Below are 14,037 nucleotides of genomic sequence, written 5' to 3' on the forward strand. Positions count from 1 at the left end.
CAAATAACAAAAATATTAAATTCTAAAAATCAATTTTTTCTTGTAAATCTTTTCATAAAATCATCATCAGTTGAGGAATTTTTAACAATAGTATTTGCTTCTTGTTTCATTTCTTTTTTAAGTTGTTCTTTCTTTTCTTCATTAGGAATAGAATTTTCTTCTTTTGCTTTGAGTTGTTGTTCAATAGAAGGTTTAGTTGGAATATCAAATGTTTCTGTTATAGCCGAAGAAGGTATTTGAGAAGATGTTTCTTTAATTTCTTGACTTTTTGTGATAGACCTTTTAACAGCATGAGCAAATTTAGTAGGTATTTCAGACCTCTTTTTAATTGAAGCATCAACAATTAAATCTTTTCCTGAATTAACGATACTCAAAAAAGAATTTAGTGGGGTGGATATATCAACTGGACAATCTCTTTTAACATTCATTCCAACATAATAAAAGTACCTTTCATTTTCTTCATCTAAAAATCCATTTGGAATTACATTTGCTTCAATTATCTCTTCAATTTCACTCAAACCCTTCATTAGATTAACCAAACCTGATTCAAATTTACCAATTGTAGTTGTAAGTCCTTCTAATGAAGAAGAAGTTACAATAAATTCAATAAAAATATAATACCCACAGAAAAGATGTCTTGGTTTAAACAACTTTGCCCAATCATTAACACCTTCAGAGCTAAATTCATGAACTATTTCTTGTCCTCTTTTTAATTCCCTTTTAATCATTTCTAATGAGAATTTAGTAATACTAAAAGCAGCATTTTCACTAGGAGATGCTGGCGTTAAAATTTGAATAATGCCTTCTTTCTTTTTATCATTAAAATCATCATTAGTACCAAGCATAACTGGAGTTCTTAACCAATCCCATGAAGAATATACTTGAAAAAATTTTTCTAACAAACGAACATTATCTAATTGATAATTTTCACTAATAACTTGGGCAACTAATATTTCTATTGAAATACCATTTAAAAAACAATAAACATATCCATATATTCCTCTCTTTTTTGTCCATAATTTAATAGTACGTACCATTACTCTAAATGCTTCCTCAGAATGGTTTGGAACAAATGCATCAATAATGTCTGTATTTCTAACACCATTAATCGCACGAGTATCAAGTTCGTCCATATTTTTTAATATATTTTCATTAAGAATGTCTAAATTATCAGGTAATGAAGTATATGCCGTTCTTGAAAAATTTAAATCAAATTCAATGTTAAGATAAATCATTGATAAATGTGGTGATCGTTTTGATGGAATTTGTTTTAGTTCTTTTACATCAGGATTGTTTAATAACTCAGCATATAATCCATCATAAAAATCATCTCTTGTAATTGTTGAATTAGATACAATACATGCATCAATATCTGAATTATTTCCATATACATTTAATCTATAAGAACCATAAACATAAATTGTTGCAGCCTTTACATCAGTATCATCAGCAACTCCTGCACTTTCAATGTATATTTTTTTCCCCCATTGTTGAATGTATTCAGTCATTTTAGAGATTGCTTTTCTTTTCTTTTCAACTTGATCTCCCATAGGATACATATCATTCTTAACCAAAAATTCTTTTAATTCACATGCCATAATTATTTCTTTTTTGAAAGTTCTTTTTTCATTTTCTTTTGAAAAACAAAAAAAAATTATTTTTGAAATATACAACAAAAAAAAATTTAATATCAAAATTAATTTGATTCTAATGAAGTAATTGCCATTTGTAACATTCCTTCATATGTTTCATTACATGCTAAAAATCCAGATGAATGACAAAATATACTTCCTTTTATTCCACACACATTTTCTAATTCTTTATTTCTTAATCCCCTCCATTGTTCTGGGAAATTTTTAAGACAACCATAACTAAATGGTTTAGAAACAGCAGTACATTTCCATTGAGTTCCTCTTCCAAGGTCAGGTTGTAAAACATATAAAACTTCACATTTCTTTCCAGTTTTAGATTCTTCAATTGTTTCTAATAAATTTAATGATTCTTTCCATGGAACTGCAAGTGTGTTTACCAAGATTTTTCCTGATGGATGAACAGAATAACGTGTTTCAAAACACTGTTGAAGAGAAGGTAAATGTTGTGATACAATTTGGTAACAAGTTAAAACTGCTTCAATAAATTCTGGTTGAACTAATTCTTGTGCTTTTTCAAATGGTTGTTTTATTTCATTTAAGTGAGCTACACGAGCAGAGAGAGTAGTATTATCTTTATATAATAATTCTCCATAAGAAACATCAATACCATTATCATTAGCGTCAATTGGCATAACAAAATAATTATAAACAAGAACCTTTAATTTCTCTGCTACATCTTCTGTGATAATTTCATGTTGATATTCTTCAATAATATTTTTTACAATTTCATTTCCATAATGTTTAAATAATAATCCACAACCACATAATAAAATATTATGTGCTGGTGAAAAGGTTTCTTTAAATCCACGTTGGTGATGATCATATCGTTTGATTTTATGATCATAAACTCCACCAATATCGAAAACCAAAGTACATTTATTTAAAATATCCATATCTAATGTTCTAATTAATTGACAGTCTTTAAATTCTTTAACAAATTTTAACATAATAGTACCAGTAACATCATCACAATGGTAATTACTAGCATGTACCCCAATCATCTTAATCAATTAATCATTTATTAGTATTATTCATTTTAGTTTACTTTATTATATTTTATAATAAAAAAATTTAATATAAAAAACAAAAAAAAAAACACCGCTCATTTAACTTAAAAGAACACCAAGAATAATAGCTATAATGGCAATAATTACTACTACTACTAAAATACCTACGACTATACCAATAATTAACCATTTTCTACTAGCACAGCTATAAGCACGTGCTTCTTGTAATTGTGCATTTGTATTACTAACATCAGTAGCCATTGCATTAGCGTCTTGATGTGCTCTATCTATTTGTTCGTTTTGTTTTTTTATGTCAGCATTTTCCATTTGTGCTATTTGTTTTCCAATTATGGCAACTTCACGTAACTCACGAGCATTTTCATTTTCTTCTTTTGCAATTTTGTCTGTCATAGTTTGTTGTTTAAATTCTATGAATTAACTTATTTGAATATATTAATAAGAAAAATTATTTCAAACCTTCACTTTCAGACATCGTAAATTCCTCTCTTTTTTAGTTCTTTTTTTACATTTTCTTTTAAAAAAATTTAATCTGCTAATTTAATTTCTTTCATTCTTTTTTCTTCTATTTGAATTGAACTTAAACCCAACCAAAAAATTTCACAACAATAAAAGTCTTTTTTCCATTTCAAAGAGTTATTTATTAATTAAAAATGTTATTGATTCTTCTAATAAATTAAATTAAATAAAAAAAATAAGAGAATAAAAGAAAAGAATAAATTTATTTGTAAATTATTAATTACTTTCTTCATCATCTGAATTAACTGGTTTTAATGTTCTTTTCTTTGTTTTTTGTTCAATAGGTTTTGCTTTAACTTTAAAGAAATTATCTAAACTGACTTTAGATTTCTTTGATGAGGTAGTTGAACTAATTTGAGAATTTGTTTCAGACTTTTTTGATACATTAAAGAAAGCTGTAAGTTTTTTTTGAGATTTACCACTTGTTATTAAATCATTTTCTTTTTTTAATGTATCAGGTTGTTGTGGTTTTTTTGTTTCAGGAATTTCTGATACTTTGATAATTGAATTAACTATTTTCTTTTCTACTTCTTTTGGTTTTTCTTTATTTAATAAATCTGATTTAAATGTGTGTGTTGTTGTTATAACCTTCGGTGCTATGACAGCTTCTGACTTTCCTGATTTAAAATAATTTGTCATTGATTGGTTTAATTCTTCTTTAAAATCATTATTATAAAGCATATAACATTCTCCATTATTTGTAATATGCCATTCATTTTCATTTTCTTCAATTCCAACTTCCCAACTTTCAATTTTATGTTCTTTTTGGTATTGTTTTAATTCACTATTATGTTGATTGTTTCTTTTATCAAAAAAATATTATTAAAATATTATTAAAATATTATTATTTTGTATTTTGTTTTTTTTTTAATTAAAATAAACTAAAACAAACTCTTGTGCTTGTTTTGCTGTTGTATTTTCAAATTTAAGAACTATGTCCATATAAGTAACTGTTCCATTTTGACCTTCAATGTTCTTTTTGATAAACTCTTGTATACAACTCATAGTGATAACAAAAAAAAAGTTTTTTTTTTAAATAATTTTTATTAATAATAAATTTATTATTAAAAAATTATTATTAATTTTTTTTAAAAGAAAAATGAATAACAAAATTAAATAACAATTTAATATTTCATCCCTAATTCATTCAAATGAGATTGAATTTCTCTCAGAGATATTGGAGTATTGAACACAATTGGTAGAGCAAGTGGATGAGCCATTTGTTCAGTAATATCTAATATAGCCTTAGTAGTAGAAGAAAATTCTCGAACAGAAGCAAAGTCTATTTGAGAAGTTTGTAGTTCATATTGAAATAATTGGTCAATAACTCTTTCATTTTTTAATAGTAACGAACGAAGAGAGTCAAGACGATTTGAAGGAACAGAGGTAAAATGAAGTTGGAGTAAAGATGTGTTTAAAGGTAATTGAGGGGATTGAGGGATTAATACAGAAATTTTTTTAATTTTATAGTCATTAATATCATTAGTTCGTTTATTTTCTTGAATATACTCACTCATTTTAATTGGTAAAGACTGTTTAGTACGAGGAACATTTATTCCAGACTTTGAACGAGTTAGTGATTGTTGAGTTAGTTCAGATTTAATTGTTCCTTCTGGACTAACTTGAGGAGTAAATGATAAATCTTTATTCTGGAGAGGAGAAGCATGAGGACTGTCTCCAACAGTACCTAAAGAAGAATTCTCTCTTGAATCTCTACTTTGTTTTTCTTTAGACTTAGAGCGACTTCTACCTCTTTTTCTTTTTAATTGACAGTCATCATTTTCACTTGAAGAAGAACGAGGTGAATATGATTCCATTCTTTTTTGTTTATTTAATTTATGTTCACAATAGAAATCTTTCCATGTTAATGTTGGATTAGTTTGTAATTGTTTATAATATTCTAGTCGAGCAGATACATCTCGTAATCGTTTTCTAGGTAATTTTGTTAATAATAATGTTAGTCTTTTAAATTCAGAATAATCTCCTTCTGGAAAACTTTTTAAATTATGGTTTAACGTTTGAATTTCTTCTTCAGTCCATTCGACAATACCATCTTTTTCATGTGAAGTATCGTCTATATTCATTTTTGATTATATGATTTAACAATTAAGATTTTTCTTTTTTTTTATGGATTTTTTTTTATTTCCTTTTTTTTTTCATTTTTTTTTTAAATGATTTTTTTGGAGCTTTTTTTACTTCAAATAATAAACTAATATTTTCCTTCTTTTTTCATTTCATTCATTTTCTTTTGTTGTTGTTGATGTGACACTATTTTAGAAGATTAATAAATTACTTTAGTATTACAACAAAACGCAGAATCAATGAATTGAATCAACACTTTCATGACTATTTTTATTATTTGATATTTTGTAATTGTTTTTTTTTTTTCAAAATCTTAAAAGATTTGAAATGAGAGTTTTTATTAAAAGCAAAACTTAAAAAGAAAGATAAATCACGAAAACAATGGAATTAAATCAACAATGTGAAAATAAAGTAAATGAATTGCAAACCCAATTAAATGAGTTACAAAAAAATAATCAAATTACTATTCAAGTAATACATCAATTAGATATTGAAAGAGAGAACTTAAGTACTAAACAACAAGAACAACAAAAGGAATTATTAGAGTGTCGAAAGATTTATTTTAATTACTTATGTAAAGAATTTGGATTAAAAGAAGAAGATCATAATAGATTTTATGAGTATTGTTTAAAACTTCCTCCACAACAATGGAAACAGTTTGTTATTGAAAATAAATAATAGTTAATTACTTCTTTTAATTTCTTTTGGTAATTCTTTCAAATTAATACAACCACTAAAACAATGATAACCTATAAATTGTAATGTAGTAGGTTGATTAATCTCTTTTAAAGAAACACAATCAAGAAAAGCTTCAGCACCAATTGATAATAAATTTTTTGAAAAATAAACAGTTTTAAGATTATTACAATTTTCAAATGCATTATTATTAATTGATGTAACAGTGTCAGGCATAATAACTACTTGAATATTACTTCCATTAAATGCTTTATATCCAATATCAGTTATTCCTTCAGGTATTTGACCACCATAACGAATTCTATCCAATCCATTAAATACAACTTTTTTAAACTCAATTCTTTTTCCATGAACTTCATGATAATAAGAATAACTTACTTCACAATGATAAATATATTTTTTCATTCCAAAAACATGTTCTTCTTCATAATGATAAAGATGTTGTATACAAATATTAGGAAATATTACTTTCATATCTTCTGTATATGGAATTGGATTTTCTTTAAACAATAATAATACTTGTCCACATCGTTTATTAATCATTGAGAATACTTCATAATCTGTTTTATTATAAAAGTATTGAATAATTTCTTTAAATTGATGTAAATTAAAACAACTTTTCTTTATTACTTCAACTGATTGCATTTTGTTATTTTTCTTTTTAGTTTTTTTTTTCTTAAAAAAGTTTTTTTTAGAAAAAAAAACAAAAACTAAAAAAAGTATTTAATTTTGTTATGAATTGTATTGAACAACTTAGACAACTTATTCAAGAACTTTGTTGTGTTTTTGATGAAAGAAAAGGATGTAATATAAAAGATGTCATTTTAGATAATACAACTGAAAAAATATTAAAGTCATTTGTATCAGTAGATGAATTAAATTCATATGGAGTATTACGTTTTAGAATTCTTTCAAATATAATAATCAATAAACAACCACAATTAGATAGAATTGGTATATTTATATTAACATTTAATGATAATAATATTCAGTTATTAAAGAACCATTTACACGACAAAGTGTATTGGAAAGAGTCTATTATTTTTACTCAAACTGGAGTATTAAATGAGAACATAATTATGGAATTAAATATTGCTGATAGGTATAATGTTATTAATAATATTGAATGTGTTGATATTAATTGGAAATATGTTACTCCTCGTTCATTTATTTCAGCTTCAAATGATATTGATTCTTTAACATCATTCATTCAAGCTCATAATATAAATCCAATAATGTTTGTGTATTTTTATTTTATTGTTGGTTATTATTTAATTCTATTAGAATTACTCAAACTTCTTGTTGTCAAACAAGAACACTTGCAATAGACTTAAAAAAGAGATTAAATAAAAAAGAAGGTGAGCCATGTATTTTATTATTATTAGATAGAAGTATTGATGGATATACACCACTTTATATCTCAAGATCAATGTATTCTTTATTTAATGAAGTGTATGGAATTAATGATTCTTTCGTTAATTTTCCACAACAAGAAAATAAGGTTTTTCAATTTGATTTTGCAGACCCTTTTATTAATTCAAATTATGACGTTCTTCCAGAAGAATTTATTAATAATTATTGTCAAAAACTACAAGCATGTTCACCAAGTCAAGTAATACGTCAAGCAATAGAAGAAATGATATTAAATCCCAGTAAAGAAATTACTACAAAAGAATTATTTAATATAAACAATTTTAGTAAAAGAGTATCAACCCAAGAACAGATTAGTAAAATAATTCCAATAATAAATGATGCTAAAGATGAATTTAATAAAAAATATAGTTTAGAAGAACTTGAATGTCAACAATATTTCCATATTAATCAAAAAACTCCACGAGAAGTGAATCAAAACCTTTCATTAATGATGACATTATATAACCAAAAGACAGATAATAATAAGAATATCCTATCAGAAAGAATAAATATGAAATGTGGACCAACTCATCAAATACTTCCATTATTTCAACTAAATCCTTTATTTAATGATAAAGAATTTCATCCATTAATAACACGTATTGTAGCAGAAAAGAAAATGATATTCAATAAATCATTTGAACTTATTCTTGGAACAATAAATGAAGATTTTAATTCAAATAAAATGATAATTTGGATTAATGGTGGATTTACACCATTTGAAGAGATTGAACTTCACAAAACATTATTAAAGATGAAAAGTTCAACAGAAGTAATTCTTGGAGGAAGTCAATTATTAAATACTGAATTATATTATCAATGGTTATCCAATGAATAATTCATTGATTAAAATAAATGTTAATGATAACTACCACGAGATTTATTATATCTTAAAGATGGTTTAAATGAAGGTATTTCACTAACTGTAGTTGTTTGTTTAAAATATATATTATCTCCTGAATAAATATTATCACATTGAATACATTTTGGATGGAAATAATCAGTTATTTCTTCTTTTAACTCATCATTAAATAAAGGAAGTTCTATTTCATTTTTATCTAAAAAAGATTGATGTTCATTTTCCTCATCAATTTCTTTATTTAATTCATCTGGTGTAGTTGAATGAGATTGAAGTTCTGATTCTGTTTCACTAATACTCATAATTAAAATAAAATTAGATAAAAATTTTAAAGATCAAAAATCAAAATATTATTTTTATAATTTCTTTTACTATTAAATTATAATTAAATGAAAAAGGCGATTAAATAAAAATTGGAGAAGTTAACAAATCCATTTCTTCTGTTAATTTTTTTAATGAAGAACCTTCAAGTATATTTCTTGAAAATAAAAATAATTCTCTTGAACATCCAAATTTTGAAGCAACCCATTGGAATGTTTGAGAGTTAATCCATATTTCAGATAATTTACAACCATTACTTTTAAGAAGTTCAACAAATCTACGAATGAATAAAATAAAAAGAAATTCTCCTTGATTTTTTGTTTTTATTAACAAATTTGTTTTAAGACAATTTGTTGAAAAAGACAAATGGAGATGAAGAGGTAAATTTTCTTTTGTAATAACAACGTTAGAATCATTTATAAGAGAAATAATTTTCTTTAAAGCATTAACATAGAGAGTTTCACAATTAAATCCTTTTTTATTATCAAAGAAATCAGTCATAGTTTTATAAAAGATAGGAATAAATAAAATTTGTGATTTAGTTTCTTTTCTAATATAAATATTAATAAATACTCGTACTTTTTTATTGTTTAATGTTAAAAATATTGGTGCTAATTTTTGTGGTTCTAATACCCAACCATTTTTTATTTCAGGAATTAAACAATTTAATTCTTGAGATGCCATTACTAATTCTGTTGGTTGAATAAGTTTTGATAAAAAGAGATATAATGTTAATGTATCGTTACGAGATAAATCAGAGTGAAGAATAGAATTATTATAAACAATAACAAAACTAGCTAATTCTGGATATTCTTGTTTTGAACGTTCTATAATAGTAGAAAGATATAAATAAGATTTATGTGTTAATACAGCTCTTTCAAAGAATGAATAATTAAATGATAATAATTCATTAAATCTATAATTTTGAAAAACTGGTGTAAAAAGATTTGCCATTAATGGTTTCATTTCAATTGAATAATCATTATTATATAACATTGAATATGAATCACTTAAATGTGATAAAAATGGTAAATATTCATCTAATGCATCTGTTCTACCAACTCTCAACATATAATAAATATGTTCTTGAGGTGATACAAAGAAAGTAACTGTTAATTTAGTTCTAAAGTATTTTGTTTTTGAATTAAATTGTTGACAAATTCCAATAACTGTTTGCATATGACCAATACTAATTACTAATGTTTCAAATTCCATTTCTGGTGCTATATAATATAATATCTTTTCATCTTGTGTCCCTTCTTTTAATCCTAATCTATCATCAACAACTGCAAAAAATATAAAACTTCCTGCTTCAGTCTCTACCATTCTTCTTCTTTTACTTTTTTAGTTTTTTATTATTTACTTCTTTATTTTTTTTTATTTATTTTGTATTAAAACAATACCTTTTTTATTTCTTACTTATGATTTTGTTTTTATACATTCATTACTCCCTGATTATCTTAACATTTAAAAAAAATATTCTCATTAATTATCATTTTATTAATCAAAAATTACTTTAATAAATTTACTTTTTCTTCTTTTAAATCTTTTTTGTTATTTAATTGTTATTTATATCATTAAATGTAACTTACCTTCATCCATTAAAAAGTCACACATTTTTTAATGAAATATTATTTATTATAATAAGAAAAGTTAAAAAAGTAATGATAAACATGTCAATTAAATTAAAGAATGTCGTTTAATTAATTTCAGTCAAGAATAATGAATTATTTCCATTAAATCATTAATTAATAATAAATAATGTTTTTATAAGGATTAATATAAAATAAAATTAATATGAACTATAAAAGAATTATTCTAAGAAATAATAAATGATTCTTTTATTTTATTGTATTGTATGTTGTATTGGAACATTTATTTCACCATGTGTTGTTTGTTAAATACAATTAAAAGAAAATAAAAAAAGAAAGAAAATTAAATCAAACAGAGTACTTTTAAAATAGGATTAATTGATCGTATGAATGAATTTGGAATTTCAATTGAATCAGAATGTTATGATAATATACCAAATGCTAAAGATGTTGTTAAAGGATTAATTATTGAATCTGAATGTTATATTCATGAGTCATTAAAAGATGAAGAAACATATACATTTACTACAAGAAGATGTGGTTCATGTTTAGGGTTAAGTGGACCATCAATGAAACCACATCAATGTATGATTTCTGGTTTTTTTAAAATAGACAATGCTACAGATGATCCATTTATAATAGATTATTTTAAAAGAACAGTTTTAGTAAAAGAAAATATGTTTGAACAAGTTACAGGACAAATTGTTGATGAATTTACATTTATTACTGAAGTTTCTGTACAACAACAATCATGTAGATTTAATACAATTCCACAATTAATTACTAATGAAAGTAAAAATGAAAGTGTAGCAATACACATCTTTGATACTAATATTATTTCTAAATATCTTAGAATAAATAATACATTATATAAAATGAATGATGGACATTATGAAATTCCTTATTCTTATATTGGAAAAGATTTATACATTGATGTCATTCTTATTAGTAATGTTGTTATTCCATTTAATATTCATTCATTAAAATTAAATACTTTATATTCTTCTTCATTAATTATTCCTTTAGAATATACTAAAAATCAATGTTTTTATTCACCTAATACAGTTATTCTTGATACAACTATTGATAGTGGTGTTAAATTTGACTGGAATGCTTTATCTTTTAATTCATCAGAAACTTTAATATTTGTTGATGAAAATGAAAATGGATGGAATGTAATAAGTACTGATCAAAATACAATTGTAATAATATATTATGATACTCCTCATTTATTTGGAGAAATGTATAGTGAATTTAATATTACATTAACATTTGAAAATAATAATATTATTACATTAAATGATGTTTCATTTGTTCTTATAAATGATTTCTTAAACAATAACTTAACAACATTTAATTCATCAATTTCTAATTTATGTAGTAAATTAAATAGTAAAACATATTATTCATCAAATCAATTAAGTATAAGAACATATATTCCAATAAATAAATGTACAGGTTATTTTAATGGAATTATTTTAAATTTTACAACAATTAATACTGAATCATTTCTTATTACTTCTTCTTATTTAATAGAACGTGAATTATATTCTACTGCAAAATATTGTGATATAAATGCATTTAGTTGTAATAAAACACAATGTTCAGGAACAAATTCTACAATAATAGGAGTTAATAATATTCATTGGATTGCTGGGTGTGAACCAGTTTGTGATAGTTGTGCTATTGGGTATAGTTGTAATACTGATGGTATTTGTGTTGTTACACCAAATCATAATACAAGAAGTAAAGGAGTATCAATAAAGATTATTATCACGTTGCTAGTCATTTTAATTATACTTCTTTAATAATATATTTTTAATTAACTTATAAAATAAAAAACAATGAAATAAAATTTAATGAAAAAAGAATCGATGATAGAGAGAGGAACTATGTTAAATTTTCTTAAGTGATAATTATCTGAAATACTTTAAAACAATGTTGTTTCAATATTAGCAGAAATAACATTTAGAGAATTATGAATCCAATTTAATTGGTCGTTAATCATCTTCATATTTTGATTTAATTGTGGGTCTTTACTAAGATTTTGACAAATTATTTGACACTTATCTAATTGACACTTAGTATTTTCAACTGATGTTTTTAGGAATTCTTTTGCATTATCTCTTGTTGGAATTCCATTAAATTCAGGCATAGGTGAATCTCCAATGGCTTGAAAAAATGAGTTTTGTTGTATTTCTTCTTTACCTTCTTTAATTCCTTGATCATCATTTTCTTCTATTAAACTACTTTTTTTCTGTTTAACCCATGGACAATCCTTTCTTCTTAATTTCCAGAAATTAGGTCTCTTTAATGTTAATGTTCCACTTTGAAAAAATGGTGAATGACTAAGTCCATCAAGAAATGCTTTTTTCCATCTATTTGGATTGGTTTTAAATTGGTCTAATTGTCCAAAAATATGCCAATGGTCTGCAACAAATCCATGAATATCATCTTTTAAAGAAAAATAAACTGTTCCTTTATGTAGTTCCATTAATGAATATAATATTACTCGACAAATCAATATCCATGAAACTGGTCGTTTAACTCCAAAAACTTCCATTCCATGTTTACATAATGGACATAAACATAATTTTAAATGATATTCTTCATCTTCTGGTATTTCTGGAGGAATCGGTGTTGAGTCAACTTCATTAAAAACAGGGGTGTTACAAGGTCGTTCCATTTTATTTAAATATTACAGTTTAACAAAATTCTCTTTTTTCTTTTTGTTTTTTTATTTCATGTTTTGGTAATATCTATAAAAATAAAAATAACAAACTTTTCGTTTCGTTTTGACTTTTGGTATTTAAGATTTCTGTCTTTTCGTTATTAAATTGTTTATTTTTAGTTTAAATATGATGTGATTATGTAACTGTTTTAGAAATGATAAAACAAAAAGAAATAACATAAATTAATTCAATATTACATTGAAAAATAAACATCCTGAATAATGATTTCTACAACTTTGACTTTGTTTATAGGACGTTTCATTTTCATTAAGAGTTTTCATTAAAAAATATACTCCCATTCTAAGATTTTTAAAGGTTTCAACTTTTGCTAATAATTGCATTTTCATATCATAACTAATATTTCTTTGTAATTCAAAGTCACACTTTTCAAGCATACTTTGTGTATATTCATAAATTTTAATATAGCTATTTCTTAATCTCATTTGAATCTCATGGAAATTATCTTTTAAATCTACCATTCTTTTCTTAGTTGATAATGACATCACAACAATTGGTTTTTGTTGACAAGGTATGATGTCATCTGCAGAGTATATTACATTTATGGCTTTTGGTTGTAAATTACCTAACCAAGGATTGTCTTTAACTCTTAATTTCCAATACCCCGTAGTTTTATAAGCACTATACCCTGATTCAAAATAGGGTGAATGACTTAATGCATCAAGAAAAGATTTCTTCCATTTAGATGGATTTGTTAAAACTAATAAAAATATTAGTACTTAATGTTGATTATTAAATAACAAAATAACAATTGTTTATACATAATAAAAGAAAAAAAGAATGACAAACATTGTTTTAATGTAGAAAATGTATACCAATGATCTGCAACAAATCCATAAATATCTTTTTTCAAAGTAAAATATTCTGTTTGAGGATAGAGCTTTGTTAATGAAAAAAGGATGATTCTGATGATATAAATCCATGAAATTAAATCTGTTTTAGTATCATTATAATTAGGAATTCCATTAATACATAATGGACATAAACATAATTGTAATGGTTTTCCTTGTGAATCTTTAGAAATAGGTGTTGAGTCAGTATTATTAAACACTGGTTTACTCATTGATTTATTAATGTTAATAATACTGATTTATCAAGTTGCTAGTTCAGTCATTTCTTATTCAAAAA

At 24.2% G+C, this 14,037-nt stretch overlaps 13 protein-coding genes across 13 annotated transcripts; 3 read left to right on the forward strand and 10 right to left on the reverse strand.

Annotated features, from left to right (window-relative positions):
• Positions 1-29: 29 nt before the first annotated feature.
• ENU1_172570 (poly(A) polymerase, putative) lies at positions 30-1,598 on the reverse strand (the record flags this gene model as incomplete). The annotated part of the gene is made up of 1 exon (XM_008861198.1): positions 30-1,598. One exon carries the CDS (start codon positions 1,596-1,598, stop codon positions 30-32), a length of 1,569 nt encoding a protein of 522 aa, XP_008859420.1.
• Positions 1,599-1,696: 98 nt separating this feature from the next.
• ENU1_172580 (melanocyte prolifeating protein 1, putative) lies at positions 1,697-2,653 on the reverse strand (the record flags this gene model as incomplete). Its single annotated transcript, XM_008861199.1, has 1 exon — positions 1,697-2,653. One exon carries the CDS (start codon positions 2,651-2,653, stop codon positions 1,697-1,699), a length of 957 nt encoding a protein of 318 aa, XP_008859421.1.
• A 105-nt stretch (positions 2,654-2,758) lies between these two features.
• Positions 2,759-3,070, reverse strand: ENU1_172590 (hypothetical protein; the record flags this gene model as incomplete). The annotated part of the gene is made up of 1 exon (XM_008861200.1): positions 2,759-3,070. One exon carries the CDS (start codon positions 3,068-3,070, stop codon positions 2,759-2,761), a length of 312 nt encoding a protein of 103 aa, XP_008859422.1.
• Positions 3,071-3,412: 342 nt separating this feature from the next.
• ENU1_172600 (hypothetical protein) lies at positions 3,413-4,201 on the reverse strand (the record flags this gene model as incomplete). Its single annotated transcript, XM_008861201.1, has 2 exons — positions 3,413-3,980; positions 4,089-4,201. 2 exons carry the CDS (start codon positions 4,199-4,201, stop codon positions 3,413-3,415), a joined length of 681 nt encoding a protein of 226 aa, XP_008859423.1.
• Positions 4,202-4,320: 119 nt separating this feature from the next.
• Positions 4,321-5,280, reverse strand: ENU1_172610 (hypothetical protein; the record flags this gene model as incomplete). Its single annotated transcript, XM_008861202.1, has 1 exon — positions 4,321-5,280. One exon carries the CDS (start codon positions 5,278-5,280, stop codon positions 4,321-4,323), a length of 960 nt encoding a protein of 319 aa, XP_008859424.1.
• Positions 5,281-5,659: 379 nt separating this feature from the next.
• Positions 5,660-5,956, forward strand: ENU1_172620 (hypothetical protein; the record flags this gene model as incomplete). Its single annotated transcript, XM_008861203.1, has 1 exon — positions 5,660-5,956. One exon carries the CDS (start codon positions 5,660-5,662, stop codon positions 5,954-5,956), a length of 297 nt encoding a protein of 98 aa, XP_008859425.1.
• A 3-nt stretch (positions 5,957-5,959) lies between these two features.
• On the reverse strand, positions 5,960-6,619 carry ENU1_172630 (leucine rich repeat protein, BspA family protein; the record flags this gene model as incomplete). Its single annotated transcript, XM_008861204.1, has 1 exon — positions 5,960-6,619. The coding sequence occupies one exon, from the start codon at positions 6,617-6,619 to the stop codon at positions 5,960-5,962; it is 660 nt and encodes a 219-aa protein (XP_008859426.1).
• An 89-nt stretch (positions 6,620-6,708) lies between these two features.
• On the forward strand, positions 6,709-8,225 carry ENU1_172640 (Sec1 family protein; the record flags this gene model as incomplete). Its single annotated transcript, XM_008861205.1, has 2 exons — positions 6,709-7,211; positions 7,259-8,225. 2 exons carry the CDS (start codon positions 6,709-6,711, stop codon positions 8,223-8,225), a joined length of 1,470 nt encoding a protein of 489 aa, XP_008859427.1.
• A 20-nt stretch (positions 8,226-8,245) lies between these two features.
• On the reverse strand, positions 8,246-8,548 carry ENU1_172650 (hypothetical protein; the record flags this gene model as incomplete). The annotated part of the gene is made up of 1 exon (XM_008861206.1): positions 8,246-8,548. One exon carries the CDS (start codon positions 8,546-8,548, stop codon positions 8,246-8,248), a length of 303 nt encoding a protein of 100 aa, XP_008859428.1.
• A 100-nt stretch (positions 8,549-8,648) lies between these two features.
• Positions 8,649-9,893, reverse strand: ENU1_172660 (hypothetical protein; the record flags this gene model as incomplete). Its single annotated transcript, XM_008861207.1, has 1 exon — positions 8,649-9,893. One exon carries the CDS (start codon positions 9,891-9,893, stop codon positions 8,649-8,651), a length of 1,245 nt encoding a protein of 414 aa, XP_008859429.1.
• A 652-nt stretch (positions 9,894-10,545) lies between these two features.
• Positions 10,546-11,967, forward strand: ENU1_172670 (hypothetical protein; the record flags this gene model as incomplete). The annotated part of the gene is made up of 1 exon (XM_008861208.1): positions 10,546-11,967. The coding sequence occupies one exon, from the start codon at positions 10,546-10,548 to the stop codon at positions 11,965-11,967; it is 1,422 nt and encodes a 473-aa protein (XP_008859430.1).
• A 122-nt stretch (positions 11,968-12,089) lies between these two features.
• ENU1_172680 (hypothetical protein) lies at positions 12,090-12,845 on the reverse strand (the record flags this gene model as incomplete). Its single annotated transcript, XM_008861209.1, has 1 exon — positions 12,090-12,845. The coding sequence occupies one exon, from the start codon at positions 12,843-12,845 to the stop codon at positions 12,090-12,092; it is 756 nt and encodes a 251-aa protein (XP_008859431.1).
• A 228-nt stretch (positions 12,846-13,073) lies between these two features.
• ENU1_172690 (hypothetical protein) lies at positions 13,074-13,972 on the reverse strand (the record flags this gene model as incomplete). The annotated part of the gene is made up of 2 exons (XM_008861210.1): positions 13,074-13,627; positions 13,699-13,972. 2 exons carry the CDS (start codon positions 13,970-13,972, stop codon positions 13,074-13,076), a joined length of 828 nt encoding a protein of 275 aa, XP_008859432.1.
• Positions 13,973-14,037: the final 65 nt, after the last annotated feature.

The sequence above is a fragment of the Entamoeba nuttalli genome, assembly GCF_000257125.1.
Source record: "Entamoeba nuttalli P19 unplaced genomic scaffold asmbl_7581, whole genome shotgun sequence".
NCBI lineage: Eukaryota > Evosea > Mastigamoebida > Endamoebidae > Entamoeba > Entamoeba nuttalli.